Here is a 27,731-nt window from a genome sequence, read left to right on the forward strand (position 1 = left end):
CTAGCAACCCTATTCCTAATTCATGCTCATTTGATACAATAGAAATAGACCAGATGGACAAAAGTGAGTTTAAATGACAGTAAATATTTATTAGATATAAAACTCAAACTATTTTCACAATTACAGGACAAATTTCATTTGGCTACACATAATTTTCTCAAAAAGTTCTATAGCTTATTTAAAAATATCATTATTTGCTGACAAGCAGTAGTAAACAAAAATCTCATTCCTTGGCACATTCATCAGGCACAGCCAGATTTCCGCACAACACTGAACAGGACAAACACATTCATTCTGTACCAATAGTGAAGCTTCAACAAAATACAGAATATCAGGAACCTATTTTACCAGGACAATGGTAGGGGCAGTCTCATACTTTGGCACATTCAACAAGGTGCCTCTTGGAGAAAATTTCATTTTTGGGGGACTGGGGAGGGGCAATGTATAGATGGCAACTGCTCCCACCATTCAATGTAAGATAGATCAAAAGAAGGAATAATCAAAGGGGTTGCATATTTTGGGGGTGTCCAAGGCTCATCCAGTTCCCGTCACAAATAAAAGGAAGACCTTTGATTCCACTGAGCACATGTAGTGTTACGAAAATTCCTGGGACACCTACAGAATAGAAAAAGACCATTTATTCACACTCAGCCCAAACTTTTTTAAGGTGAAGTTAAGGTTGTTATTGTACAGCTGGGCTCACTATGACCCCAATTTTTGTGGGACTGGGAGTTCCAAACCCCAACATTAGAAAAATTGGACAATGAATCAATGGTGCTGCACAAAGCACCGTAGGGGTCCACAGAATTTTATGCTGATGTGAAGCTGTAGTGGGCACAGAGAAATGGTCAGGGAGTTGCTATTATCATCATCTCCCTGAGGGAAGAGCTAAGGTTGTGTGCCTGTACTCTTTTATGATTTCCAGGCATTTTGATACCTCCCGGTGCTACAATTTTAATACAGCCAAATGCAAGGTGCAATGGATCTAGGAACCAAAAACTTAGCTGATAATTACAGGATGGGGACTGTATCCTGAAAAGCAGGGACTCAGAAAAGGACTTAAGGAATCATGGCAGAAACCAACTGAACAAGAGGTCCCAGTGTGATGTGGTGGCTAAGAGAGTGAAGGCACTCCTTGGATGTATAAACCAGGGAATACTGAATAGAAGAAAGAAGGTGGCTTGTTCATGGCACTGGTGAGACTACTACTGATAGTGGATCCAGTTCTGGTGTCCACACTTTAAAAATGATGTTGATAAATTTGGGAGAGCTCAGAAAAGAGCTGCAAGAATGATGTGAGATTTGGAAAGCCTACCTTATAGCGAGGGATTAAAGCTCTATTTAGTTTACTTAAAGAAAGATTAACAGGTGATGATCACAGCCTACAAGGACCTACAGAGGGAGAAGATTTCTGATAGCAAAGCTCTTTTATCTCCAAGAAAGAGGAAGACAAAGATCCAAAGCCTGGGATCTGAAGCTGGGTAAATACAAACTGAAAATAATCTACTTACCTAGGTATTCATATATCCCCCTCTGACAGCATCTGAGCACCTCACACTCATTAATGAAGTTCATCTTCAGAAGTCCCAAACCTCCTGTGAGGCTGTTATCCCTTTTTCACAGATGGGGAACAGAGGCACAGCACAGAGTAAGGACTGGTTTACATGGGAAAGTTACACGTGCTTATGGTGAGAGTTTAAACCAGGTTAGGTAAACTGGTGCAAAAAGGTTTTGTTGACACTTATTTTGGTATAAATCAGATTTATTTTGGTTCATCTTAAGTCAATTAGGGACAGGTTTAACCTAAGCAAAACCTAAACCAAAACAAGTGTGTCCACACAGGGATTTGCAACAATTTAGTTAACTTGGTTTAAAAACCAGTTTAAGTTAAATTGGTGGAACTCTCTCATATAGACAAGGCCTAAGTGATTTCCTCAAGGTCACATAAGAAATCTCTTCCTCAGCTAGAAACTGAAGCCAGGTCTCCTGAGTTCCAATCTGTTGAGTCTTTTGTTCTTACAAAACAAATAAAATATGAAGAATCTTCACAAACACAGTTGAGTCCCAAATAACCATGTTTACTGAATGTACACAAACATTCCAGGTCTAGCTACCTATACTGCTTCTCTGATTGGTTTCTGGCAGCTTCTAAAAACACAGAACACAGTGAGTACACTAGAGGGCCCACAAACTATTTAAAGGGATACTGTCCTATTCCATACACTACACCATTCTTTTTCTCCAAATAAGGTTTGAGGGCTATTAGCTACTGGAACAACTTACCTAGGGTGTTGTGGATTCTCAATGCCTTAAGATTGGAGGCTCTTTCTAAAAGACCTGCTCTAGCTCAAGCAGAAGATAAGAGCTCAATGCAAGAACCACGGAGTGAAATACTATGGCCTGCGTTATGCAGGTCAGACTAGATTATCACAATGGTTCCTATTGGCTAAAAGTAGTTGACTGTGACTCCTTGAACTGGGGTCTGGTTCTACTTTAGTCATGGCCCCAGCATAGATTAATACAGTCTTCAGGTTACCCTAGTCTATGGCAGCTGATGTAGCTGGGCACAGAGTATTCTAGTCAAGCCCCCAGCCTGCTCTGACAAAGGCCCTGTGCAGAAGGCTGAAGGAGAAAAGGTAGAACAAGGAGCTAGTTATGCTGGCTCTGTACCCACTGGGGACTCTCCTGCACCAGGAGAATGCCCTGCTGGGGAGATCCAGCACCAGGTCACAGCAGCGAATCTAGTCCAATTAATTTAAAGCTACAGCAAGGAGAAGCTTTTAACAATGACGTCAGTGAGCAAATGGCAAATGTTTCCATGGGAGGCACTTGTAGCACTGCTGCTGGAAATCCTCATGTCAAGGCTTCGAGATGGTCAGTGATTTTGCCACAGTGCAGGGGCGTAGACTAAGAGTATGTATACAAAGGCAGCCTGTGGAAGAGAGACTCCCAGCCTGGGTAGACAGACTTGGGTTTGTGGGGCTCGTGCTAGTGCTCTAAAATTTGCTGTGTGGACAACAGTTTGACGTTGCGGCTCAGGTGGGAGCTCAGATGCTGAAGCCTTGGGAGGCAGGTGGGCTTCAGAGCCTGAGTTCCCAACCAAGCCACAATGTCAAAGTGCTGTCTATGCAGCTATTTTTAGAGCAATGGTGCGAGCCTCACAAACCCAAGTCTGTCTACCCAGGCTGGGAGTCTCCCTTCCGCAAGCTGTGTAGACATACCCAAAGTGACCTTGAAGAGGTTCCTTTTAGGTCAAAGGATTCTATGAATCACCCTCCACGCTGAACCAAGATTGGATCTCAACCTTTGGTTGGTCTTTTTTGTGCAATGTTCCATTTCCACCATATCTGATCTGAAGATTTGGCAAAAGCATTTTCACAGCATCACACAGGTCTGCAAAGTCTTTGTTCACAGGGATCTCCTAGAGGGAGAAATCATCACAGATCAGTGTACAGTACGATTTACCTTCTCTCAAAAGGTAAGTATCACAACAGCAAAGGTAGGCATCACCACACATTCTTGCTCTCAGGCATCCATGCAACTAATGCAAGCTTTGACAAAGCTCCTTCAGCTCAGTGAGCTGGGTCATCGACCAGTTCACCAGCAAATGGCAATACCAAAGCTCTGGTGGATATAAAATAAAACATGAAACAAACTAGCTCCAGCTATCAGGAGAAGAACAGGAAACACGAAGACGACGAGGAAAAGGGTCAAAGGCAGCTGACAAATCAAGAAGGGAGGACGTGAAATTCCAAGCAAGCAACTCACAACTCTGTTGAGGGCTGTGTCTCTAGAATGATCAGAGCACAAAGTAGCTGGAATGCAAAAAACATGGCATAAGGGTGAGATGGAAAATGCAATAAGCAGCCTGTCCACAGAGTTCACACAAAGCCTGAGGAGGAAGTCAGGAAAGTGCTGGAACAGAAAGCAGGCTCAGGAGAAGGGTTTGTAAGAACATGAGGAACAGCATTTGAAAGGAGGTACTGGAGAGTAAGTGGAGGCAGGATAGTCAGGTCTCTCTTTGGCTGAAGAATACATTTGCTCTGTTCTCAGCCAGTCAGAATGCAACAGGTCACTACAAACAGGGAGGAACTGTTGCTCTATTAATAATGGAGAGCCTTATAACCTGTGTTTTTCTTTATAAATTAGAAATAAGCCATCAACAAAAACATTTGGAAAAGGCAGTTTTATAATAACCATAACAGCATTCACCAGGGGAAGGGGTCTTTCACTTTCTGGCAAACTTTAACATTAAATAGAAGGAGACCCTCTGTTAAAACCAGATGGTGGTTTATGATGTAACTACAGAAGTCAGACAGCTAAGTTAGGGGTACCACAGTATCCGCAGCTCAGTCAAAACAGGTCTAACTACAAGTATTTGGTCTTTGTTCAACGTGCCATTATGCCATGTTGCATAGATGCAATGTGGTGGAACTATGCTATTTGTAGAAACAATCATTCTGAATGTTCCGACTTTGGGGCCTTCATAGTCCACCCTCCTTTTTCAGTAACACATACCTTTGGGATTTCATTTCACTTGCCCCTGCCCCCCGCTGTTTAACACTTACTGAGAAGTCCAAGATTTCTACCACGGCACCAGAATTTGCTTGTATAGATTTGAGAATCCCAAAGCAGCCTTCACTCTGCATGGGATTTCTGGCCATCTAAAAAGGCAGACACAGGAAACAACAATAGGAACAATACAGATTGCAAGTTCTTTTAATTAATGCACCTTTCTTTCACACCTCAAACTGTAGCTGTCTTACAGAGGAAAATCAGCCTTCTCAAGTGTCTTCAGGCACATGCCATGGGTATGAGACAAAAGCAGAAACTCACAGTGATAAGACTGGATGGTGATGACTATTTGAAAAAAATCTCACATCTACAAGAACCAAACTTATTAAAAAAGTTTACTTTTAGGGATCATCAAGATTTGCCCAGGTCTCACTAAAGCAACTACATAACCTTATTATGATCACCTTGTCCTCCCTCAGCGTCCACAACTCCATTCTCTCCTGGTTCTCCTCCTCCCCATCCCATCTTTCAATGGGAATTCCCACCAGGCTCCATCCTTGCCTTTCTTTCCTCCCTTTACACGCCATCACTGGCTGACTTTACTAATGTGTATCTTAGTTACACATCCTTGAACCTGACCTCGACTGTACGTTTTACACCAGTACAAGATGCTCTGCTGCATCCAGCTTCCGCTGGGCAATGTGGAAAAAGCTGTCAGGGAGCTGGTTATGGCTCCATAATTCTCTGCTTGACCCTGTAGGCCACTCTGCCAAATGCAAGCTGCCAGTGGTCCCCACAGGGCAACACACCAGCTGGGAATATCTAAAATGCCACATACCTGGTCATACCCACTCTCCACCCCTCCATGACCTTCTTAACCCAAGTGTCAGGAGCTCCCTTTGTGCTGTCTGAGGAATGGAAAGGAAGAGGAACAGAGCAGAGCGTCTACCCCACTGTGCTGAGCTGAGGGATAGGTCAGACACCCAATGGCCATTAACCACGTCTCCCTCCAGCTCCCAGATGTGTGCAGCAAATGTGGCTGCCATGTAAGCAGGTGACAGCAGAGGCCAGGAAGATCATCCTCCATATTGGAAGGCAAGGTGCTAGACTGCATGGCAGAACAGGGAGCTGCAGGCTGCAGGCTCTGGTTCACATAGAGGGAGGGGTATAAAATACTTGAATTCAAAAGACTGTTGAATACAAGCACTCCTTGTCTACATGAGACCATCTGCATGCCGCATTTCACAGGAGCGGCCAGAGACTGATGCTAAAGGCTCCCCTGTTGCTGCAGAATGGCTCATGCAGGATCTGATTCAATAAGCACTCATGCCAGTAACATTTTAAATATATACTTTATTGTGTTTTCTAAGATCTGCTTTAAAAAAAGCTACTCACATTAAGTCTCTTCAGAGTCTGGTTTTCTTTCAGGCCTACTGCAAACCGCAGAGCTCCTTCCAATGAAATGCGGTTATTGCTTATAACAGAGAAAACGTAGACTTCTTACATTTTTCATTCCGTGTTCCCAACCCACCAAGCCAGAGCCATACTGTCATGGAGACATTTACTACAGTATGGGCAACAGGAGGACAACATGCTTTACAAACTCACGTGAAGGTACAAGGAACCACTTTACCCACCACTGACATGTGAACACATCTGGAGGGGCATTAATTGCAGCAGGTTAACAGCTCCCTACACACAACAATTTGAAGGAGAAGTGACAAAGAATCCCATCTCCAACTGAAGTTGCAGGGAGTAGATGTACCTGTCTGGGACACCTGTGTTAATGTTCCTGCTCTCACGGAAAGTGCTGAGAGATCTTTAGTGACCCTGAATGTTCATGGCCTCGGTGTTAAATCTCATCTGAAGAACAAGCTCCAGCAGCACAGCATTCAGCAGCTATACCACTTCCTGAAGTGCACAAGTTTTCCCTGAAGGGCTCCCACCCAAATACTGACTCTGACTGGCCCTGCTTAGCTCATGTCTATTTCTGAGCATTTGCTTTTATTGTTAGTGTAACAATTAAAACCTCAGTGTTTGTTCCCTGATATTTTAGTTTTTTAAGTATATCCAGGTAGCTGCCAGCACAGCAGCAGCCACTGTCTGCTCTTTGGGAGCTTAGGCACATCATGCACTGGGATGGGAGGTTCATTGCCAGCTTGCTTGTGGGATTTTACACTGCAGGGAGTACTTGGCCACTACCCTCTTGCTCACAGCCTGTCTCATGACCATTTCTGGTTATGTTCATGATCTCCATAACTGCATCTCTCTGAAAATTACCTGGTCTCACAGCTCTCCCACTAACTTCACCAGCCTCTGTTGTTTTCTTGTCTCTCCCTTTGCTGAACCAATCAGCCTCCCCTTTGAATTGATTCCTATCGTAACATTATGTCCACTGTAAGCCCTATTAAACCAACAATACTTCTCACACCTAACTATCCTTAGTATATAGGCCAGTCCCAGGCCTCCAAGTACATAGGCCAATGCTTTGAAGAACAAAGGAACTTGTCCAGCTCTCATTGTGAGCACAAACATCTCATGCTGTACAAGGTGCCCTCTAAGCTTCAAAGTCCCATTTCACTTTTCTTCTCATTTCCAGAGGTGCTAGTAACCCTAGATCCTTATCACTAAATTTCTTTCTATCCATCCTCCCCAGCCAGATGGAATCAATTTATTTCCTTCCCAATTAAAGATTGTAAGGATATCACCTTGACCCCAGTAATCCTCCTCACTTCTTTACACCATCGCTTTCTCTGGGGCCATGAGGCTGACTACAGAGCTGGGGCCCTGGCAGTAGGACAGTAAATAACAGATGCCAGCAGATCTTCCCCAGCTAGAAATTTCATGGCCAAACTTCCATTACATGGCATTCCCTTTGTCATCTTAGCGCCAGCAAGACTGTCCCTCCTTACACATAAAACCGAGGTCAATGGCTGCTCAGGGTTTCAGCCACCAGAGGGTGGCTCTCACTTTGAAGCGCGGGACGTATTAAATCATGACCTGAGCCTGACTCACCTAATGTTGAGCTCTTCCAGCACATTGTTGACTTTAAGGGCCTCCCCCAGGGCAGCTGCTCCGTTGTTCCTGAAGCCATTGTAGGAAAGGTCCAGAACTCTGAGGAACATGTTTGCCTGTGGAACAAGCCAGAATTATTGGAAAAAACCTCACCGTAGCTTGAGACAGAAACAGCCATCTGCGTCACCCTTGCAGAATGACCTTCCATGGACCATGCTTCCAAACCACAGTTAAAAATAAATGCAAAGGGAAAGTGAGCGAGAGGAAGAGAATGAGGAAAGGACATTTCATACCAACAACCGTAACTAGTGGTGGGTGAACCTCAGAAAAATTCCTTCTCCCTAAAGGACCCTCCTAAAATGTCAGGCTTCCCTCTTCCTTCAACCCCTCTCCTCTCCCTTGGAAGATCTCACTTGTAGAACACAGGTCTGGCAGCTTCTTGACTTAACCACAGCTGCCGTTTGATCTGAATATCACATGCAAGTAGGTTGTGAGTCTCACAGAGTACAGCACAAAGGATTAGTGGCTGCTGGAGTCCAGTAGCTGGGCCCAGAAAGAATCTCAGAAGTAGGGGAGTTGTGCAGCGGGGATACCTATTGGCTGAGGGGGAGCTAGTGGCTAATGAGCACATTTCACTGAGGGAGCTACTGGATGGTTCGCAAGACAATGGGATCCACACTGTTGGCTCCATGCTCAGTGCAGTCTCCAGCACCTGGTCAAACTCCTTGTAAAAGGGGCAGGATGACAGCTAAGGAAGGAGCAGTAAAGGGTAAGAGTGCTGAGTGAACAGTCTGGGATGGGATAGCACCAGTGAGCTCAGTCTGGATGCCTCCAGTATTGCTAACCCGGACAGTTCAAGTCATGAGTCAGACACCAAAATATCATGCAATCAGACCCCCCCCGCAAAAATCACAAAATCAGGAAGGATTTTTTTAAGGTGCTTTTCTGGTGGCCTGGGGCAGTTCCTTCAGGAATATCAAGCCTGGTCTTCTTTGTGCAGGACAACTGCTTCCTGAACTAGATAATGGCAGCCCTCATCTGAAAGGAAAGGGGTGTTGATGTTGAGTGGGCAGCTTGAGTTAAATAGGTATTAACAAAAATAAAAACAGAAAAACCCACAGGTTTTAGATAATCTGACTAGAAATCTCTTCCTCTTTCAACTGTTTAGGTCTCAATCTCTTGTGATGTCATAAACTCATTGTTTCACTCCACCTCAGATTCTTCCAGCAAAACAAGAAAGTCAAAATTGGAGATTTCCAATGTAAATATCTACCTATATTAACAACATACACACACAAAAGCCAGGCAGAATATCTTCAACAGAATGAAGCAAAAAAAACAAAACAAAAAAAGGAAAAATTGTGTCTCTTCTGCAGCTCATTATTCTCTTGTTGGACCCCCTTCCTCATCAATCTTGCAAGATACAGCATATAAAAAATGGTAGAAAAGAAAGTAATACAATGTACTGTATTAGATAAATAATCTGATAATTAAAAACAGCATGATAAAAGCACATGCACAACTGGACAGAAGTAAAGTTTCACACAGCCTGAGCGTTGGCATTTCCTGGCCATCCTAATGTACTCACCAGTTTTATGAATGGAATTTAAGGTGGTTTTTTTTTTTTCTTTTTTTTTTTTTTTAAGAAACAGATTCCAATCTAGAATTTAATCTCGAACTACTAATATAATCTGGAATGGATTTCAATCATCTGATTTTAAAAAAATAATTAAGTCAGGTTGAGGCTTTATAAAACTAGCTTGAAAATTTATGCTATTTATCAATGTTAACTGAAATTTGCAATGAATTAAATTATGAATGCTTTTTTTAAAAAAAATGCAACTACTAGTAAGAGATTTTACTTGAATTTTATAAAACTGCTATAGGCAAAAATCAAAATATTGAAAATTAAGGCCCGATCCTGGAAACCAGATTGGAATATAACTTTATCAACATGAATAATCCTACCCACTCACTGAGGCCACTTGTGGTCTTAAAGTAAGCATATGTGTAAGCGTTTTCAGTAACGGGTTAAAATTGCGTCTGAGTAGCGTGAAGTCTGTCTCACTTCAAACCAAAATGATTTAATATTAACAATGTAAAATTATTTAGACTTATTTAATAACACATTAATAAAGTTACTAACTTTGGAATACACGCAGCCCTACATTTTCAAAACCAGGAGCCCTAAAGTTAAGCTCCTAAACTCAAATTTAAGTCCCCACGAGTGCGATTTTCAAAAGCACCTAGATGACTTACGAGCACAAGTCCCATCAACTTCAAACTGCATACCCTGAGGGAGCTGTACAGCCTTGCAACGTTTCAGCTTTCTTGGCTTGTGGAAGTGCAGTACGTCGGCAGGTGGCGAATATAGCCCAGGTGGTTTGCTTATCAATCTGTGAAGTTTGGGCTGGTCTCACAGTGAGGATGTTAATAAGGCCCTAGATTGGTCTTTTTCAGGACCAATAAGCATTTTATGTGTGAAACCTCACAATGGAGGGGGAGAGGGAAACTATGTATAATCGGAAATTCTACTAACAGTTGGAAATTATATAAAACATTCATTTCAGCAATTTAAGAATACAAAATGGGGAGAAAGTAATGAACTTCAAACTGCAAATGGAAATAAAAATAAAGATTTAATTTTTTTAAAATTGATTTTTATATCATGATTTTTATCTCCCCGATTTCAAGGCCTATACACTTCCAGATTTCACAGTGTTTTATGTTCAGGTCATGATGGCAGTGTCTACCCAAACAGATGACGCTTAACATGAGTATTACAGGGTGCAAAGACAGGAGATAACACAGACTTCCTACCTCGAAGCCTCTGGCTAAGGCAGCTGCTCCTTGGCTACGGAAGTAGTTCCAGCTGATATTAAGCTCCTTTAGTCCAGTGTTTTCTGCTATTGCCATTCCAAGAACCTCACCTTATGAAACAGGTTAAGAAAAAATTGTAAAGACCCAGGAAAGGATCAGGTGGTTCAGCTGGGCAAGCAGCTCAGGTTATGGTAGGAAACTCTTTGGATGAGAAATTACGATTTTTCTCTTTTATGCATCTTGTGGCACAAGCACAGAGCAGGGGCTGCAGGAAGAGCCAGAAAACAGGCCCCACATAGTCAGAGACCACTGAGTGCACATAAAAGGTCGTACAAGAACAAGTCCCCATAAGGCGAAACAGAGCCCAACAGGGCTGTAACCAGAGCAGGGCCATTCTCGTGGGCTGGCTGAAGTCCAGACCCAGTAGTGCCTACACCACACAAAATAGCTCTGCTCCTCAACCTGTGTTCCCTGGTGCCACCCTCAAGTGAGATTACAACCGTTGAGAGGTTTCCTCTGTGCAGAAGGCTCAGTGGGATTGAAACAGATAAGGAGGGGAGGAGGTTTCAGGGAGGAGGAAGATGACATCAGGATTAACTGGGGGGGATAAAGCAACAGACCAGGAGGGGAAAAAGAGGAAGAGAGTGCAGAATGGCTGGCAGAGAGGATGGGAAATGGAAACAGCATCAGCCTGCAGGAAAACCAAAGGAGAAGCAGAGCTCATCACTGAGCTTCCGGAGGCCAATACCATTGAATTGCACAGTGCTGCATCTACAGTACCCCAAATTCGACCCAGGAAGGTCGATTTTAGCGCTACTCCCCTTGTCGGGGAGGAGTACAGTAGTCGATTTTAAGACCCCTTTAGGTCAGCTGAACAGGGTTGGCTGTGTACACGCATTCCTTATAAATTCGACCTAACCTCATAGCGTAGAACGGACCTGAGAAATCAGTAGAGACAGAGCCAGTAACAAATGGGTGGCCCTGAAAGGAGGACGGGAGGGAGGGAGATGAGTAGGATTGGAAGGAAGGAATCAAAGTAAGGAGAAAAAAACCCCCCAAACCTCCTCCAGTCCTAGAAAGACTCTCTGGCCCCTCAGGGTTCTTAGCCCTGATCTACACTAGGAGTTGAGGTTGAATTTAGCAGCATTAAATCGATTTAACCCTGCACCTGTCCACATGATGAAGCTCTTTTTTTCGACTTAAAGGGCTCTTAAAATCGATTTCCTTACTCCACCCCCGACAAGGGGATTAGCGCTGAAATTGGCCTTGCCGGGTCGAATTTGGGGTACTGCGGACGCAATTAGATGGTATTGGCCTCCGGGAGCTATCCCAGAATGCTCCATTGTGACCGCTCTGGACAGCACTCTCAACTCAGATGCACTGGCCAGGTAGACAGGAAAAGGCCCGCGAACTTTTGAATTTCATTTCCTGTTTGGCCAGCGGGGCAAGCTGCAGGTGAGTGCAAAGCTCATCAGCAGAGGTGACCATGATGGAGTCTCAGAATCGCAAAAGAGCTCCAGCATGGACCGAACGGGAGGTACGGGATCTGATCGCTGTATGGGGAGAGGAATCCATGCTATCAGAACTCCATTCCAGTTTTCGAAATGCCAAAACATTTGTCAAAATCTCCCAGGGCACGAAGGACAGAGGCCATAACAGGGACCCGAAGCAGTGCCGCGTGGAACTGAAGGAGCTGAGGCAAGCCTACCAGAAAACCAGAGAGGCGAACGGCCACTCCGGGTCAGAGCCCCAAACATGCTGCTTCTATGATGAGCTGCATGCCATTTTAGGGGGTTCAGCCACCACTACCCCAGCCGTGTTGTTTGACTCCTTCAATGGAGATGGAGGCAACACGGAAGCAGATTTTGGGGACGATGAAGATGATGATGAGGTTGTAGATAGCTCACAGCAAGCAAGCGGAGAAACCGGTTTTCCTGACAGCCAGGAACTGTTTCTCACCCTGGACCTGGAGCCAGTACAACCCACCTAAGGCTGCCTCCTGGACCCACCAGGCAGAGAAGGGACCTCTGGCGAGTGTACCTTTTTAAATAGCATACATGGTTTAAAAGCAAGCGTGTTTAATGATTAATTTGCCCTGGCATTCGCAGCCAGTACACCTACTGGAAAAGTCTGTTAGCGTGCCTGGGAATGGAGCGGAAATCCTCCAGGGACATCTTCATAAAGCTCTCCTGGACGTACTCCTAAAGGCTTTGCAATAGGTTTCTGGGGAGGGCAGCCTTATTTCATCCACCATGGCAGGACACTTTACCATGCCAGGCCAGTAGCACGTAGTCAGGAATCATTACAGAACAAAGCATTGCAGTGTATGTTTGCTGGCGTTCAAACAACATCCATTCTCTCTCTCTGTGTTATCCTCAGGAGAGTGATATCATTCATGGGCACCTGGTTGAAATAGGGTGCTTTTCTTAAGGGGACATTCAGAGGTGCCCGTTCCTGCTGGGCCATTTGCCTGCGGCTGAACAGAAATGCTCCCCACTGTTAGCCATGGGGTGGGGGGAGGGGCTAGCCACGTGGTGGGGGGAGGCAAAATGCGACCTTGTAACGAAAGCACATGTGCTATGTATGTAATGTTAACAGCAAGGTTTACCGTGAAAGAGTGTACCCATTGTTCTATAAGTGTCTTTTTAAATACCACTGTCCCTTTTTTTTCCTCTACCAGCTGCATGTGTTTCAAGGATCACAGGATCTTCTTCTTCCCAGAGGCTAGCGAACATAAGAAGGCGAAAAAAACTGCACTTGTGATGAAATGTTCTCTGAGCTCATTTTGTCCTCCCACACTGACAGAGCACAGATGAATGTGTGGAGGCAGACAATGTCAGAGTGCAGGAAAGCACAAAATGACCAGGAGGAGAGGTGGCGGGCTGAAGAGAGTAAGTGGAGGGCTGAAGAGATGGCTGAAGCTGAAAGGTGGCGGCAGTGTGATGAGAGGAGGCAGGATTCAATGCTGAGGCTGCTGGAGGATCAAACTAATATGCTCCAGCGTACGGTTGAGCTGCAGAAAACGCAGCAGGAGCACAGACGGCCGCTACAGCCCCTGTGTAACCAACCGCCCTCCTCCCCAAGTTCCATAGCCTCCTCATCCAGATGCCCAAGAACGCGGTGGGGTCGCCTCTGGCCACCCAGCCACTCCACCCCAGAGGATTGCCCAAGCAACAGAAGGCTGGCATTCAATAAGTTTTAAAGTGCTGTGTGGCCTTGTCCTTCCCTCCTCCACCACCCCTCCTGGGTTGCCTTGGCAGTTATCCCCCTATTTCTGTGATGAATTAATAAAGAAAGCATGAATGCAAAGCAACAATAACTTTATTGCCTCTGCAAGTGCTGATCAAAGGGAGGAGGGAAGGGTGGTTAGCTTACAGGGAAGTACAGTGAACCAAAAAGGGGGAGGGGGGATTCATCAAGGAGAAACAAACAGAACTGTCACACTGTAGCCTGGCCAGTCATGAAACTGATTTTCAAAGCTTCTCTGATGCGCACTGTGCCCTCCTGTGCTCTTCTAACTGCCCTGGTATCTGGCTGTGCGTAACCAGTGGCCAGGCGATTTGCCTCAACCTCCCACCCCGCCATAAACATCTCCCCCTTACCGCTTGCTGTGCGCTCCACAATATCTGAGAGAGTAATAACTGTAGGAATATTGGTTTCGCTGAGGTCTAACCGAGTCAGTAAACTGCGCCAGCGCGCTTTTAAATGTCCAAATGCACATTCTACCACCATTCTGCACTTGCTCAGCCTGTAGTTGAGCAGCTCCTGACTACTGTCCAGACTGCCTGTGTATGGCTTCATGAGCCATGGCATTAAGGGGTAGGCTGGGTCCCCAAGGATAACTATAGGCATTTCAACATCCCCAATGGTTATTTTCTAGTCTGGGAATAAAGTCCCTTCCTGCAGCTTTTGAAACAGACCAGAGTTCCTGAAGATGCGAGCGTCATCTACCTTTCCCGGCCATCCCACATTGATGTCGGTGAAACGTCCCTTGTGATCCACCAGTGCTTGCAGCACTATTGAAAGGTACCCCTTGCGGTTTATGTACTCGCCGGCTTGGTGCTCCGGTGCCAAGATAGGGATATGGGTTCCGTCTATGGCCCCACCACAGTTAGGGAATCCCATTGCAGCAAAGCCATCCACTATGACCTGCACATTTCTCAGGGTCACTACCCTTGATATCAGCAGATCTTTGATTGCGTTGGCTACTTGCATCACAGCAGCCTCCACAGTAGATTTGCCCACTCCAAATTGATTCCCGACTGACCGGTAGCTGTCTGGCATTGCAAGCTTCCACAAGGCTATTGCCACTCGCTTCTCAACTGCGAAGGCTTCTCTCATCTTGATATTCTTGCACCTCAGGGCAGGGGAAAGCAAGTCACAAAGTTCCATGAAAGTGCCCTTACGCATGCGAAAGTTTTGCAGCCACTGGGAATCGTCCCAGACCTGCAACACTATGTGGTCCCACCACTCTGTGCTTGTTTCCCAGGCCCAGAATCGGCATTCCACGCCATGAACCTGCCCCATTAGCACCATGATGCCCACGTTGCCAGGGCCCATGGTTTGAGAGAAGTCTGTGTCCGTGTCCTCATCACTCTCGTCACCTACTCGCCCGGTTTTGCTTTGCCAGGTTCTGGTGCTGCATGATGTGCGTGATGTTTAATGTGCTCCTAATTGCCAAAATGATCTGAGCGGGCTCCATGCTTGCCATGGTATGGCATCTGCACAGAAAAAAGGCGCGGAACAATTGTCTGCTATTGCTCTGACAGAGGGAGGGGCGACTGACAACATGGCTTACAGGGAATTAAAATCAACAAAGGGGGTGGGTTTATATCAAGGAGAAACAAAAACAACTCACACAGAACAGCCCCCTCAAGGATTGAACTCAAAACCCTGGGTTTAGCAGGCCAATGCTCAACCCAATGCTCAACCCACTGAGCTACTCCTCCCCCCGGTATTTCAGGCAGGACTGAATCTCCATTAAACTTTTCAAGGTGCCCTGACAGACCTCACTGAAACAATTGTCAGCCGTTGATTTCACGGAGGGAGGGGGGGAGCAAATTAATACAAAACAAATCTGGTGTATTTCTTGTTCTGATTCACTCCATCTATCTTTTAGATCTTTGGCTGGCAGCAGACAATGCAGTAGGACTACTAGCCATCCTCATCTCCTGTCTGCTCGCCATAAGACGGTACAATAGGACTGCAGGCAGGACTAAAGAGAGAGAATGACCTGGTCGGGTGACTCCTATTTTAGTCCCTGCGCCCATGTCTGCCCCGGCGCTCCTGACCGACCTTAGAGAGGCGGCCAGGAGCACCTCGGACATGACGACGATGGTTATCAGGCCTATTGCACCGTCTGCTGTCACAAGGCAATGTGTTGCTGCTGTGTAGCAATGCAGTACCGTGTCTGCCAGGACCCAGGAGATATATGGTGACAGTGAGCTGAGTGGGCTCCACGCTTGCCATGGTATGGCGTCTGCACAGGTAACTCAGGAAAAAAAGGCGCGAAACGATTGTCTGCCGTTGCTTTCACGGAGGGAGGGAGCGAGGGCCTGACATGTACCCAGAACCACCCACAACAATGTTTTTGCCCCATTAGGCATTGGGATCTCAACCCAGAATCCAAATGGGCAGCGGAGACTGTGGGAAAGCTACCCACAGTGCAACGCTCCAGAAGTCGACGCGAGCCTCGGTACTGTGGATGCCCTCTGCCGAGTTAATGCAGTTAGAGCATTTTGTGCGGGGACACGCACAATTGACTATATAAAAATGATTTCTAAAAAACCGACTTCTATAAATTCGACCTAATTTCGTAGTGTACATATACCCTACGAGAGGGGAGAAGATTCCCACAGATTTCAGTGAGTGGCTATAGGTGGCAAAGGATTTTAAAGCTAATGGACATTCTTTCCTTGCCCATTAAATTCTATTCAGACTTCTTGCCCTTAATCTCAAGCCCTACATCACACTGCCCAGTCTACATCCCAGATCTGCTCTCCTTTTGCACCCTCTCCACCAATACCACCAGCTTTAATACCCCTCACTTTCCCTCCCCAACTTCTCCTTGCCTTCTTCCAGGCTGCCCCTTATGCCTGGACATCCTTCCAAAAGCAAGTCTCCAAGCCCTCTCAGCTCCGCAGTCAAATCCCATCTAACACCCACTTCTGCACCATCCCCCACAAAAAGCACACATTGTAAAAGCAGAGTTACTATACAGGGTGACAAGTTTCAGAGTAGCAGCCGTGTTAGTCTGTATCCGCAAAAAGAAAAAGGAGTACTCGTGGCACCTTAGAGAGTAACATTTATTTGAGCATAAGCTTTCGTGAGCTACAGATGAAGCGAGCTGTAGATCACAAAAGCTTATGCTCAAATAAATTTGTTACTCTCTAAAGTGCCACAAGTACTCCTTTTCTTTTTACATAGGGTGAGTAACCATCTCTGCTTCCAGTAGCGTCCCTATACGTGCTCCACTCTAGGTGATTATTAAGCAGTTCCCTCTATGGAAGGAGGGGGGCTTCAGAGTTGAGTCTAAGATTGAAGCTAGAACAGTGGAGCCAAATATGGCATCAGAAGTGGAGGCATGAGTGACTGCATAGTGTTCAGCAAATGTATGAATGGACATCCAAGTCACGGCTCTGCATATTTCTGCAATGGGGATGATCTTAAGAAAGGCTATTAAAGTAGAGAGGGATCTGGTGGAGTGAGTTAATATTCTAAAGAGAGGTCAAAGATCATGAGACTGTGATTAAGATGGCATAACGGTTCATCTCTCCTTCCTGCTTTGCCAGTACTTTCCCCTCTCAGAAACAAACAACTCTCTCTGGCTCCCTCTACCTCCTCCACTTCCACTCCCACTCCCCTCTTCCATTCTCCCTGTCTTGATCTATCCTGCCTTTCATTCTGCTTCTCCCTTCAGCTCAACCATCTTTTATAGCCCCCCTTTTGCCTCCACAACCTGACTGATCTGGGAGTGGAGGGGCTTTGGTGAGAGGTAATAGAACAGTGGTTCTCAAACATTTTTACTGATGACCCCTTTCACATAGCAAGCCTCTGCATGTGACCCCCCTTATCAATTAAAAAGACAAATATATTTAACACCACTATAAATGCTGGAAGCAAAGCAGGGTTTGGGGTGGAGGCTGACAGCTCCCGACCCCCCCATGTAATAACCTCGTGACCCCCTGAGCGGTCCCGACCCCCAGTTTGAGAATCCCTGTAACAGAGGTTCAAGCTAGGCAGTTTTGACCACCATGGAGGGTCAGGGAAGACAGGATAACCACTCCCATTCCTTGACATCCTGCCCCCCCCCCCCCCCCCAGAACTAAAAATGAAGACATTAAAGGGCAGGAAAGATGAATCAGTATTTGCCCAATGCCGGCAGTCCCAGACATATCACCTCATTTCATCAGAAGCAGCGGCCTATTTATTCTATTTGCTTTTCTTTTCTCTGCTCTGTGTCCTTATTTCTTCCTCTTCTGTCTCTAAACAGACTCTGTCCTCCTTCTCCTGGGTTTTCTGTTCTTCCCAATTTTCTATGCTCTGCTCTTCTCTTATCCCAGTTCTTCACTCTGTTCTCAGTGAAAAGAAAAGGAGTACTTGTGGCACCTTAGAGACTAACCAATTTATTTGAGCATAAGCTTTCGTGAGCTACAGCTCACTTCATCGGATGCATACTGTGGAAAATATTTCCACAGTATGCATCCGATGAAGTGAGCTGTAGCTCACGAAAGCTTATGCTCAAATAAATTGGTTAGTCTCTAAGGTGCCACAAGTACTGCTTTTCTTTTTGCGAATACAGACTAACATGGCTGTTACTCTGAAACCTGTTCTCAGTGAAAGGCATCCTGGGAGAAGTTATTTGTAAGGAGGGATTTGAACGATGTGAGGAAAGCCATTCAGCACATGAGGAGAGGGAGGGAATCCCAGCATAAAGAGAAAATTTAGAGATGGACAGAGAAGATGGTTAGGTCTGGAGAGAGCAGGAGACAATGACAGCAGAGATGGAGGCAGATGGAGCTTTTTCAGGCCTTTGAAGGTGAACAGCAAGAAACATGAACTTAGTGCAGAAACTGAGATGATGCCAAGTGAAGGGATTCAAAGAAGGGAGTGACATGCTCTGAGTGGCAGGAGGAGATGGTATTTTTGGCTGATCCATTCTCTGTGGGTTACAGGAGGACATAATGAAACATGGAAGATCTCAAAAGGTGGCAGACCAGCGATGACCAGGGTGTAGAAAGACAAGATTAATGGCTGACAGAGAGAAAAGGATGGATTTTTAGAGGAAGATGTGAATGTTTCATGAGCAAGGATTCCAACATGATACAGAGGTTATGAGCCTGGGTGGTGAGGACGACGGTGGAGCCGTAGGTGGTTACAAAAGCGGGAGGAAGCCAGGTGGTTTTGGGAGAAGAGAGAAGTTCAGTTTTCACCACTTGGAGTGTGAATTTGCAGCAGGATAACTATACAACACGTGGATCTACAAAGACACTGCTTTACCTGATGTGTCACCAAGCATGTTGTGACTCAGATCCAGAGATTCCATTTTATTGTTAGCCAGGAGGGCATCGGATAGGTACTTTGCTGCATGGTCATCAAACTCATTTCCTGAAAGTTTAAGGGTAAGCACTGTAGTATTCTCCAGAAGCATAGAAGAAAGGGCCTCGGCTCCTTTAACTCCAAGTCTGTTGTCAGATAAATCAACATCTGGGGGAGGGGGAAAAACCCAAGAACGAAATCACCATTTAGCTAAAGGGGAGATGTCAGAAAGACTCCAGCTGTCCGCTGCGATGGAAAAAACTCTTACAGCAGTACTGCCAAGCCTCAAAGTTCAAAAATTACGAGACTGCCTCCCCCAATTCGTTAATTTTTAATTTAAGAAAAGCTGAAATAGTGGCTTTTGCTCTGACTTCTGAGTTTTTAAACTCCTCCTGCCCGTCCTTAGTGTGTGTGTGACAATTACCCTGTTGTCAACTCTTCCAAATGTAGAGTGAATAAGGTAATTTTGACTCAGCTGATGGAGCTCTGACTACACCCCATGGAGATCAGGTGCCATTGTGCCTGGTGGTCCACAAACACATAGGGAAAGACAGTCCCTGCCCCCAAAGCACTTACAGTCTAGTGCAAAGCTTGTTGGTGAATTTGTGCAATGACCCACCACACTCATCTCAGCTAGGGGCCTCCAACCAGCCATTAGATGAGAAGAACCTCTCTCATCTCTGCTGAGCTGGGCAGGATTCACACAGCTGCCCCACAGAGGAAAGACTGTAGATCATTAGCAACACCCAAGGCATCCAGACCTCCATTAGCGCTAGTGGGACACCTTGGAGAATGAGACTCTTTTTGGAAAGACAGGTTTATTAAACCAAGTTCTGACCATTTTGCGGCTCACCTCCACTCTGCACACACATGCAAAATCTTCCACATAGGCACTGTCCCACACAGCTGCCACAGCCTTCTCTTAAAGGGACAGCTCTCATTAACTAAAATCAAACACTAAAAATGCAACAGTAAAATAAATATTAACACTACATCAACATTCACTTCACTGAATAATTTCCATTCAAGAATGCCAAAAGAATTTTCCAAGGAGCTCTCTGAATCATAAATGTTGATTTTTAACAAACCTTGGCACCAGGGCTTAAATTCTCAGAGATTATTTCCTGGAGCACCCCTCTACACCCCATACCCAGTTTGGGGCTCCAGGCTTCAGCTGCAGGGCAGGCTGCGGTGCTGGGGCTCCTGTGGGTTTGAAAATATTTACCGGTTGAATTTAAGCCCTGCTTGGCACATTGGGGAAGTTCCAAAAGACTAGAAAAAAGCCAGTGTAGTGCCAATGCTTAAAAAGGGTAAACAAGATGACCTGGTTAATCACAGGCTACTTGGAATTGTAAATAATGACGGGGACAGATCAGTTCTACAGAGTGATCTGGACTGTTCAGTAAGGCAGTTTCATCTGAGTGATATGCATGAATATAGCCAAATGCAAAACCATACATCTAGGAAGAAAGAACAGAGGTTATGCTTACAAGATAGGGGACTGTAGCTTGGAAAGCAACAACATTGGAAAGGACTTAGATGACAGATAACCAACTGAACATGAGCTCCCAGGGCAATGCAGTAGCTAAAAGGGTGAGTGCAATCTTTGGGTGTACATGCAGGGGAATATCAAAAAGAAACAAGGTGTTCTTACCTCTGTGTACAACATTAGTGAAAACATTACTGGACTACTGCATCCAATTCTGGTGTCCACATTTTCAAAAGGATTTTGAAAAACTGGAAAGTTCAGAAAAGAGCTACAAGAATGATATATGGACTGGAAAACCTGCCTTAGAGAGAGAGATTTAAAAACTAATATTTAGTTTATGCAAGAAAGAAGGGACTTGATCATGGTCTACAAATACCTACATAGGGAAGAGATTCCTGACAGCAGATGATCTTTAATCTAGCAGAAAAAGGCAGAATAAGATCCAGTAGCTGGAAGATGAAGCTAGACAAATAAGGACTACAGATAAAGTGCAAACTCTTAAAAGTGAGAGTAATCTATCATTGGAACAACTTACTAGGGATGTGGTGAATTCTCCACCAAGACTTTAAATCAAGACTAGATAACTCTCTAAACGATGCTATAGCTGAAACAGAAGTTATGGGCTTGATGCAGAAGTTACTGGATGAGTTACTATGGCCTGTACTGCAGGAGGTGAGACTAGATAATCTTAAACTGCCCCTCCTATCTAAGCATCTCCTATTTAAAATGTTAATCTGTTAAGAAACACTGTTACTGTACCTCAAGAAGAGCTCTGCATAAGATAGAAAGCTTGTCTCTCTCACCAAGAAAAATTGGTCCAATAAAAGATATTACCTCCCCCACCTTGTCACTTGTACGCTTAAGAGATTTATTGAATCAGCAGTTACTTTTATAGTCAATAATCCAATTATGTAACAATACAAACACTAAAATCGGGTTTTAGAGGACACCAAGATCTATTGTCTTTCAAGGTAAATATTAATCAAGGGTTTAAGTTCTTGCATCAATAAATTCTGATGTCTGTCTCAGACATCAATACTTATATATTAAAATGCAGTTCTGAAAAGGGACTGTAAAAACGGCATGGAGGATTTCATGTGTGTGCCTCTCAATAGTTCCCAGAGCAAATGTATTTAGTTTACAAGTAAAACTATGGCAGCTTGTGCCCAAAATAAACTGCAGACACCAGTGTCCAGCTCATCCTCCTTGCCTGCCTCCACTGCTTCCTACCTTCCCAACTACCAGCTTGTCAAAGTGATAAACTGGGGGTGAGGGGTCAATGGGGTGTGTAGAAAAGGGGAGACACTCTTCCCTCACCTCAGAATCCATCTGTTAGGGGTAGTGCTACTCCAGCTTCATGGAACCTCACCCATCTGAGATCTCAGATATCTGAGGTAGGAGACCTAGGCTCAAGTCCCTGCTCCAGATCAGGCAGCCTTGGGATTTGAACTGAGCTCTTCCACTTCAGAGGGAAGTGCTCAAACCACTGGGCAACTGAGTAAACGCGGAACACCTTCACCACCTCCCTTAAGCCACTTTCTACTTGACAGCTTTGGTGGCTGCCCACCCAGTTTGCTAGCTTCCGTGGCTCCATTTTTTAGGCACCTAACTCTCCCCATGCATTGTCTGGAGAGTTGGTGTACCTAACTCAGGAATGTGGATTCCAATGCGTGGCAGGACACCTAAAACTAGGTGTTGCAAAGCCGAGCAAAGTCCACTTTGTCACCCTAGCCCAGTCCTTACAGCACAGATATCAGCTAGAGCACCCTGTATGGGGCTTAGCTCTGCTAGCCCTTAATTAGAGGACAGTTGTTCTAACTGCCAGTCCGGCAAACTCAACCTGGAATCTGAAAGTTAAGATGGGCTTTTTCTGCCTTATGCATCTTCAACAATATCCTGCAACTATTCTCCCAAATTCCAGTTCCATTACTGATTCATGAGCCAGAAGAGAATTCAGCTCCCTCTCCCAGAATGCTATTGACTTTGCAGAGATAACAGGAGTAAAGACATGAATTCATGAAAGTAAAGGCTATGAATACATACATGGAGATCTGAATAAGAAGGCACTATTTTAAATAGTCACTTTTCAAAGGAGGGCCCAATTCTGTAGCCCTCTTTCATGTGAGCAGCGACAATCAATGGGATCAGCCAAATATGCAAACAAGAACTTCCTCCTCTCTCATAAAACCTTATTGCCACACTCTGATACATGCCTTACACCAGAATTACCTTTGAATTAAGACACAAACCTGAAATGTAACAGTTTTCTTTTAACATCTCTGCAACTGCAGCTGCCCCTTCTCCATCCAGCCAATTATCACTCAGGTTTAACTTTACGATGGAGGTGTTGGTCATCAAGGAAAGAGATAAAGCTTTGGCACCCTGGAACATATAACAGCATAATGAGTCACTCATGGGTCTATTTGGTACAATGAGCACTTTTAGTGGTTTGCTTATTTCAGTTTTCCTTAACCTATCAAGAATATATAGATTGACAAAAGCTCTCCAGGCCCTGGCTGCATTTCTGAAGAACACAAGTGAAAGAAAAGGACCTCTACAAGTCCATACCCAACAACAGGTCCCATCCTGCTACCAGTGAAGTCAATTGCAAAATTCTCAGCAACTTCAATGGATGCAGGATCTAACCCACTGTCTCTTAAGGAAAGTAGTAGAAGCCCCCTTGTGTGAGTGATTTAAAACTAGACTGGAAAAAGCAATGCAGAATAGAGTTAGAGTTCAAAGGATGCAATATGAGTTAGTAAGTGTCATTAATGATTTGTCCATCCACCTAGAAATAATAAAAAAGTTTACCAATATACATAATGCAGAGAGAGGGAAAATTACAAATATCTGATTTGTTCAACTCGAGGACGCCTGGTGCCTTCACTCATTGTCAGTTCTATCAAGCAATCAGTAACTAATACTAGGATAAGTACCACTTATGATTTTATTTCTGTTATTACTCCTAGGATCTAGAGCCATTAAGTTTGGAATAAATTACTTAACTTGATTAAAATATTTTAAATTTGGAAGTAAATGGATTGATATTATCCATGAAATAAAAAAAAAAAAATCTACACTCTCCAACCCTAAATACAGTGTAAGGAACAAGAGGGTGAAGGGATCTAATAGGTCTACTTCAGTTCTAATTTCCCTAATTCTACCATGTTTATTACCATCATAGGTGAGCATTAAGGCTTGTTGCATTTTACGGCATGAGTCATGTGTTCCTGCAAAGTAAGTTGTGTAAAACCAGAAGCAACTACAAGCCCATTGTGGCTAGGACTGTGACACTAACCTACATACAGAACTTCTTTAAAAAGTTTTAGAATGTTGTTTAAACTTATGAATTTTAAACCATATAGACACACATGTATATTACATTAAAAAAAAGTGTACACCCAAGGAGGATAAAAATCTTATCCCACAGCCCTGGGTATTCCTGTGGGGTGCAGTGGGGAGAAATCTAATCCACCGTCCCACAGAAAGGACAGCCAGGTGCTGTCAAGATGACAAAGCTGACAAATTCCCCTTAAGATGTACTAAATTTCATGTGGCATCTCATTTTGCTTAAATACATTTATGTTGTTTGACTGCACTCCCTCTTCCCCTTAGCTGAAAGCCCACTTCCCCTACTCGCCATTCTTTATAAAGCAACAACAGTTGAAATTCTTAAATGTATTATTCCTTCTTAGGTTTAAATTAAGTCCCCTTGTTCTGGCCTGTCCAATAACTTTCAATAGATCATCAAGTTTTACTTTGTTCATACCCAAACATGATATATTTAATGCTGGTCTACACATAATATACATCACAAAACCAATAAAGTGAAAAGCTAATATCAGTTTAATTAGTACATATACTTTTATTTCCCCCTCCCAGAGACACCCCCTAGCCACTGGCACAACCACCATACATCGCAGAGTGCACATTGCAGCCTTCACTGTGCCAAAGCGAAGTGATTTATTCTATTTTCTACAACCGTTACCTGTGTGCCAAGTCCATGGTGCTTCATAATCAGTTCAGAGTCCTTCATGTGACGCAGGAAATAGGATATGGGTACCACTCTATATAGTTGGCAGGCTGCTATGTATCTGGTCTTTCCAGTTGGGTCAAAAGGTTCCTTGGTTTCTATATTAGAAAAAGGACAACGGACATAGAGAAAACAAGCTGTACAAACAAAAAACAGCACTTCCAAATTAACAATTTTACCAAAAAATGGAAATTAAAGAATTTATATTTCTTTCCAGCACCTTCCCCAGAGTCTCCATGCACTCAAAGTTAACAGAGCAGAGTGAGGCAAGACTCAGGAAAGCAGAATTGTCCAAACATACTTGACCCTGCTGCTTATTGTGTGTTACATGATCACATACAATTACTTACAAGATCCCTGCCTCAGAGGCTTGATCCAAAAAAAAGTGACTGATGTCAATGGAAGTCTTGCCATTGATTTCAAATTGGTTTTGGATCAAGCCCTCAGCCCACAAGTTGCATTCTGCTCAGTGAATTCTCTGAGTGATATGGATAAAAGCAACGTAATAGAAATTATATAAATAAAGTTGTAAAAATTTAAGCAACATTTAAGGTAAACGTTTAATTTAAATTTTAAATTTGATTAAAAGCAAGTGTTCTGTGTGCAGACCTCCTCTTCACTTTTATTTCAGTAAGTTATATAAAAATAAAGATTGAAGCCCTCTCTCATTCTGGACTCACCATATAACTCACACAATGAATGAGGTGGCCAAGATCTGCAAAAATAATAAGGTAATAATAATGGGTAATTAAGAACTTTAACCTAGTGAACAAGGGAGCATATGTACTTTACCTTATGTTTTCCATCTCCCAACTTTTCAGTCAGTGAATGAGATCACAAACTGTTTGCACAGAGAGTTTCCTAAGAGTGTTGTTTATTTTTGGTTTTGTTTTGTAAAGAGAAAGAAAAAGGAATTAAGAGTACATTCATTCTTCACTTAGAGAAGATCAGGGAAAATTGCATGTTCACTGCCAGTTTTGATACTGTTCTACAGATATAGGACAAATTGTGCCAGATCCAACCTGTGTCATGCTGGAAGAGATTCCTACCACTGTGCAAATCAGGGCAGGTGGGCTGTTCTGTACCTTCTATTTCAAGGTCAGTATCCCACTCTTCCTCCCTCTCGCTATCTTCATCAGCCTTCTCCTCACTCTCATCCCCCTCTGAATCATCCGGTGTGTTTGTTCTGTTACAAGCATCTCTTTCCTGGTGCACAGCGCGCTCACAAACGGACCTGGGGACAGTCTTGAAACACATGAGAAGGTTACACAGAAATTCTTTTTTTCAGTGAATGTAAAGATCTTACTCTTGGTAAGAAACTGCTTAAGAGTGTAAGCTACTTTGTAACTTCAAAAAAAGAAAAGGAGTATTTGTGGCACCTTAGAGACTAACATTTATTAGAGCATAAACTGTAGCTCACGAAAGTTTATGCTCTAATAAAGTTGTTAGTCTCTAAGGTGCCACAAGTACTCCTTTTCTTTTTACGGATACAGACTAACACGGCTGCTACTCTGAAATTTGTAACTTCAGTTATTATTGAGCCAACTCTTACTAACATTACAGTAAGAAATCCAATGAGTGATTCACAGGCACCCATCCCATAATCTATTTCTGTACTGGTGGAAGGAACTGGACTAGTAGTCTGAAACTGAAGGTACCTAAACAACAGCCCTGACCTGGAGGGACTTCTAGTGGTGAGGGGTTCATTCAATACTTGCACTTTCAGTTGGAACTGCCAGAGAGTACGACAACAGCACCTGTCCTCTAGAACTGGACTGTCTCCACCACACAATGCATTTCAGACACCTCCCGTGACTTTTGGGCATCTCGTACTACATTTGAGCTGATGACTTAGCCGGGAAAGACAACTAGAATCACAATGTTTGGGTCTAAATCCTTTGCACTTGCAGCATCTTTCATCCAATGATCTCCAAGCACTTCAGAAACATTAGTTTGGTTAATCTCATACTCCTGTGAGATTAAATCCTAGTCTTCAACAATTTGGCTACCACCACTCAGAAAGACGGATTAACTGTGTAGCTCTTGCAGTGTGTAAATAACAAAATGCAAGGCTTTCTTCACAACAATAACAGCTGGAGACTTACTTTGAAAAAAGACAGCTCAGATTTTGGAGAGTAGCTGAGATCTACCCAGGTCTAACACATTTCTTCAATGCCAACTAGCCCTTTAGACTCCCACTGCACACTGGGGACTTTGCCTGAGGGGCTGGAATACAGCTGAAGGGGAATTCTCTGAAAGCACCATGTGGATTCGGAGCAGGGCAGAGGGAAAGAGAAGGGTCTTGGACAGCCAGGTCCCTGGTGGGCAAACCAGCAGCCTCTTCACCGGCTGATGTCAGTGGTGAAACGCCCCCCACCCTTGTTCCTGCCCCCCCGTGATGTCCCGCGTCACTCCGCTGCCCCCAAACGGCCGCCTCAGGCACACGCCCCAGGGGCCGGGAGCAAGGCTCCCTCACAAGGACGGGGCACAAGGACGGGGCCGCCGAGCCCCACTAGGTCCCTGCCCCGCACGCCGGCTCCCCGCCCCGGCCTCACCGCGCCGCAGGAGGCGGCGGAACGCAAGCTGCCGCGGCTGAGCTCCGCCCGGGGCCGGCTGGGCGGCCGGACCCCAACGGGCGCCGAGCCCCGCTCGCTCCGCACCGGCAGCATCAGGCACCGCAATCCCTAGCACCCTACCCGCCATGCGGGCGGGTCACGAGCCACGCCTATGGTCACGCTGCCCAATCAGAAGGGAGAAAGCGGCTCACGTGCGCCCATGAAACCAATCAGCGCTCAGGGGTCGTCTAAAGGGACAAGGGGCTGCTCACGGCTTGTTGTGCTGCTGCCATGGCAATCCGGGGAGCGGCCCCGGCAAGGGCTGGCCTGGTGCCGCGGAGCGGCCCCGCCCCCGCCGCGCCTCCCAGCGCTGTTGTGCCCCCAGTGCCCCGCCCCCAGGCCAGTATCCGGGCCCCGCCCCCACCCCTGCTGTGCCCCCAGTATCCTGTCCCCACCCCCACTGCTGCTGTGCCCCCAGTGCCCCACCCCCATCACAACTCCCAGCCCTGCTGTGCCCCCAGTATCCTGGCACCGCCCCTCACCCCCGCTGTGCCCCCCGTGCCCCACCCCCACCCCTACTGTGCCCCCGTATCCTGGCACCGCCCCCGCCGTGCCTTCGAGCCCTGTGTGCCCCGCCCAGGATCCCAGCCCCGCCCCTGCTGTGCCCTGTCCCCACCCCTACTGTACCCCCAGTATCCTGGCCCCGCCCCCATCTCTGCTGTGCCCCCAGTATCATGCCTCACCCCCCGCTGTGCCTCCCAGCCCT

The 27,731-nt window shown here is 45.2% G+C and overlaps 1 protein-coding gene across 6 annotated transcripts; it reads right to left on the minus strand.

Moving 5' to 3' along the window:
* Positions 1-105: 105 nt before the first annotated feature.
* LRRC74B (leucine rich repeat containing 74B) lies at positions 106-27,143 on the minus strand. Of its 6 annotated transcripts, XR_012642020.1 has the most exons (12): positions 26,966-27,103; positions 25,496-25,655; positions 24,366-24,508; positions 22,627-22,759; positions 18,850-19,056; positions 10,351-10,460; positions 7,531-7,646; positions 5,911-5,989; positions 4,569-4,664; positions 3,305-3,421; positions 1,512-1,612; positions 106-615 (listed from the first exon to the last, which is right to left on the minus strand). XR_012642020.1 is itself a non-coding variant. In XM_074972946.1 (11 exons), the coding sequence occupies exons 1-10, from the start codon at positions 27,077-27,079 to the stop codon at positions 3,263-3,265; spliced, it is 1,218 nt and encodes a 405-aa protein (XP_074829047.1). In that variant the 5' UTR covers positions 27,080-27,103; the 3' UTR covers positions 107-615; positions 3,222-3,262. The 6 variants fall into 6 exon arrangements, 5 of the variants coding, with proteins under 5 accessions (XP_074829047.1, XP_074829048.1, XP_074829044.1 ...); XM_074972946.1 differs by lacking the exon at positions 1,512-1,612 and having other exon boundaries at positions 107-615; positions 3,222-3,421; positions 18,850-18,957; XM_074972947.1 differs by lacking the exon at positions 1,512-1,612 and having other exon boundaries at positions 109-615; positions 3,222-3,421; positions 27,071-27,143.
* Positions 27,144-27,731: the final 588 nt, after the last annotated feature.

The sequence above is a fragment of the Natator depressus genome, chromosome 15 (genome assembly GCF_965152275.1).
Source record: "Natator depressus isolate rNatDep1 chromosome 15, rNatDep2.hap1, whole genome shotgun sequence".
Taxonomy (NCBI): domain Eukaryota; kingdom Metazoa; phylum Chordata; order Testudines; family Cheloniidae; genus Natator; species Natator depressus.

Coding starts and splice junctions, on each gene's coding strand:
- LRRC74B (XM_074972943.1), bottom strand. CDS start 27,079: ATGCTGCCGGTGCGGAGCGAGCGGGGCTCGGCGCCCGTTGGGGTCCGG. Junction 7,647..10,350: donor CCTTAGCCAGAGGCTTCGAG/GTAGGAAGTCTG, acceptor CTTGTTCCACAG/GCAAACATGTTCCTCAGAGT. Junction 5,990..7,530: donor CTGGAAGAGCTCAACATTAG/GTGAGTCAGGCT, acceptor CTCTGTTATAAG/CAATAACCGCATTTCATTGG.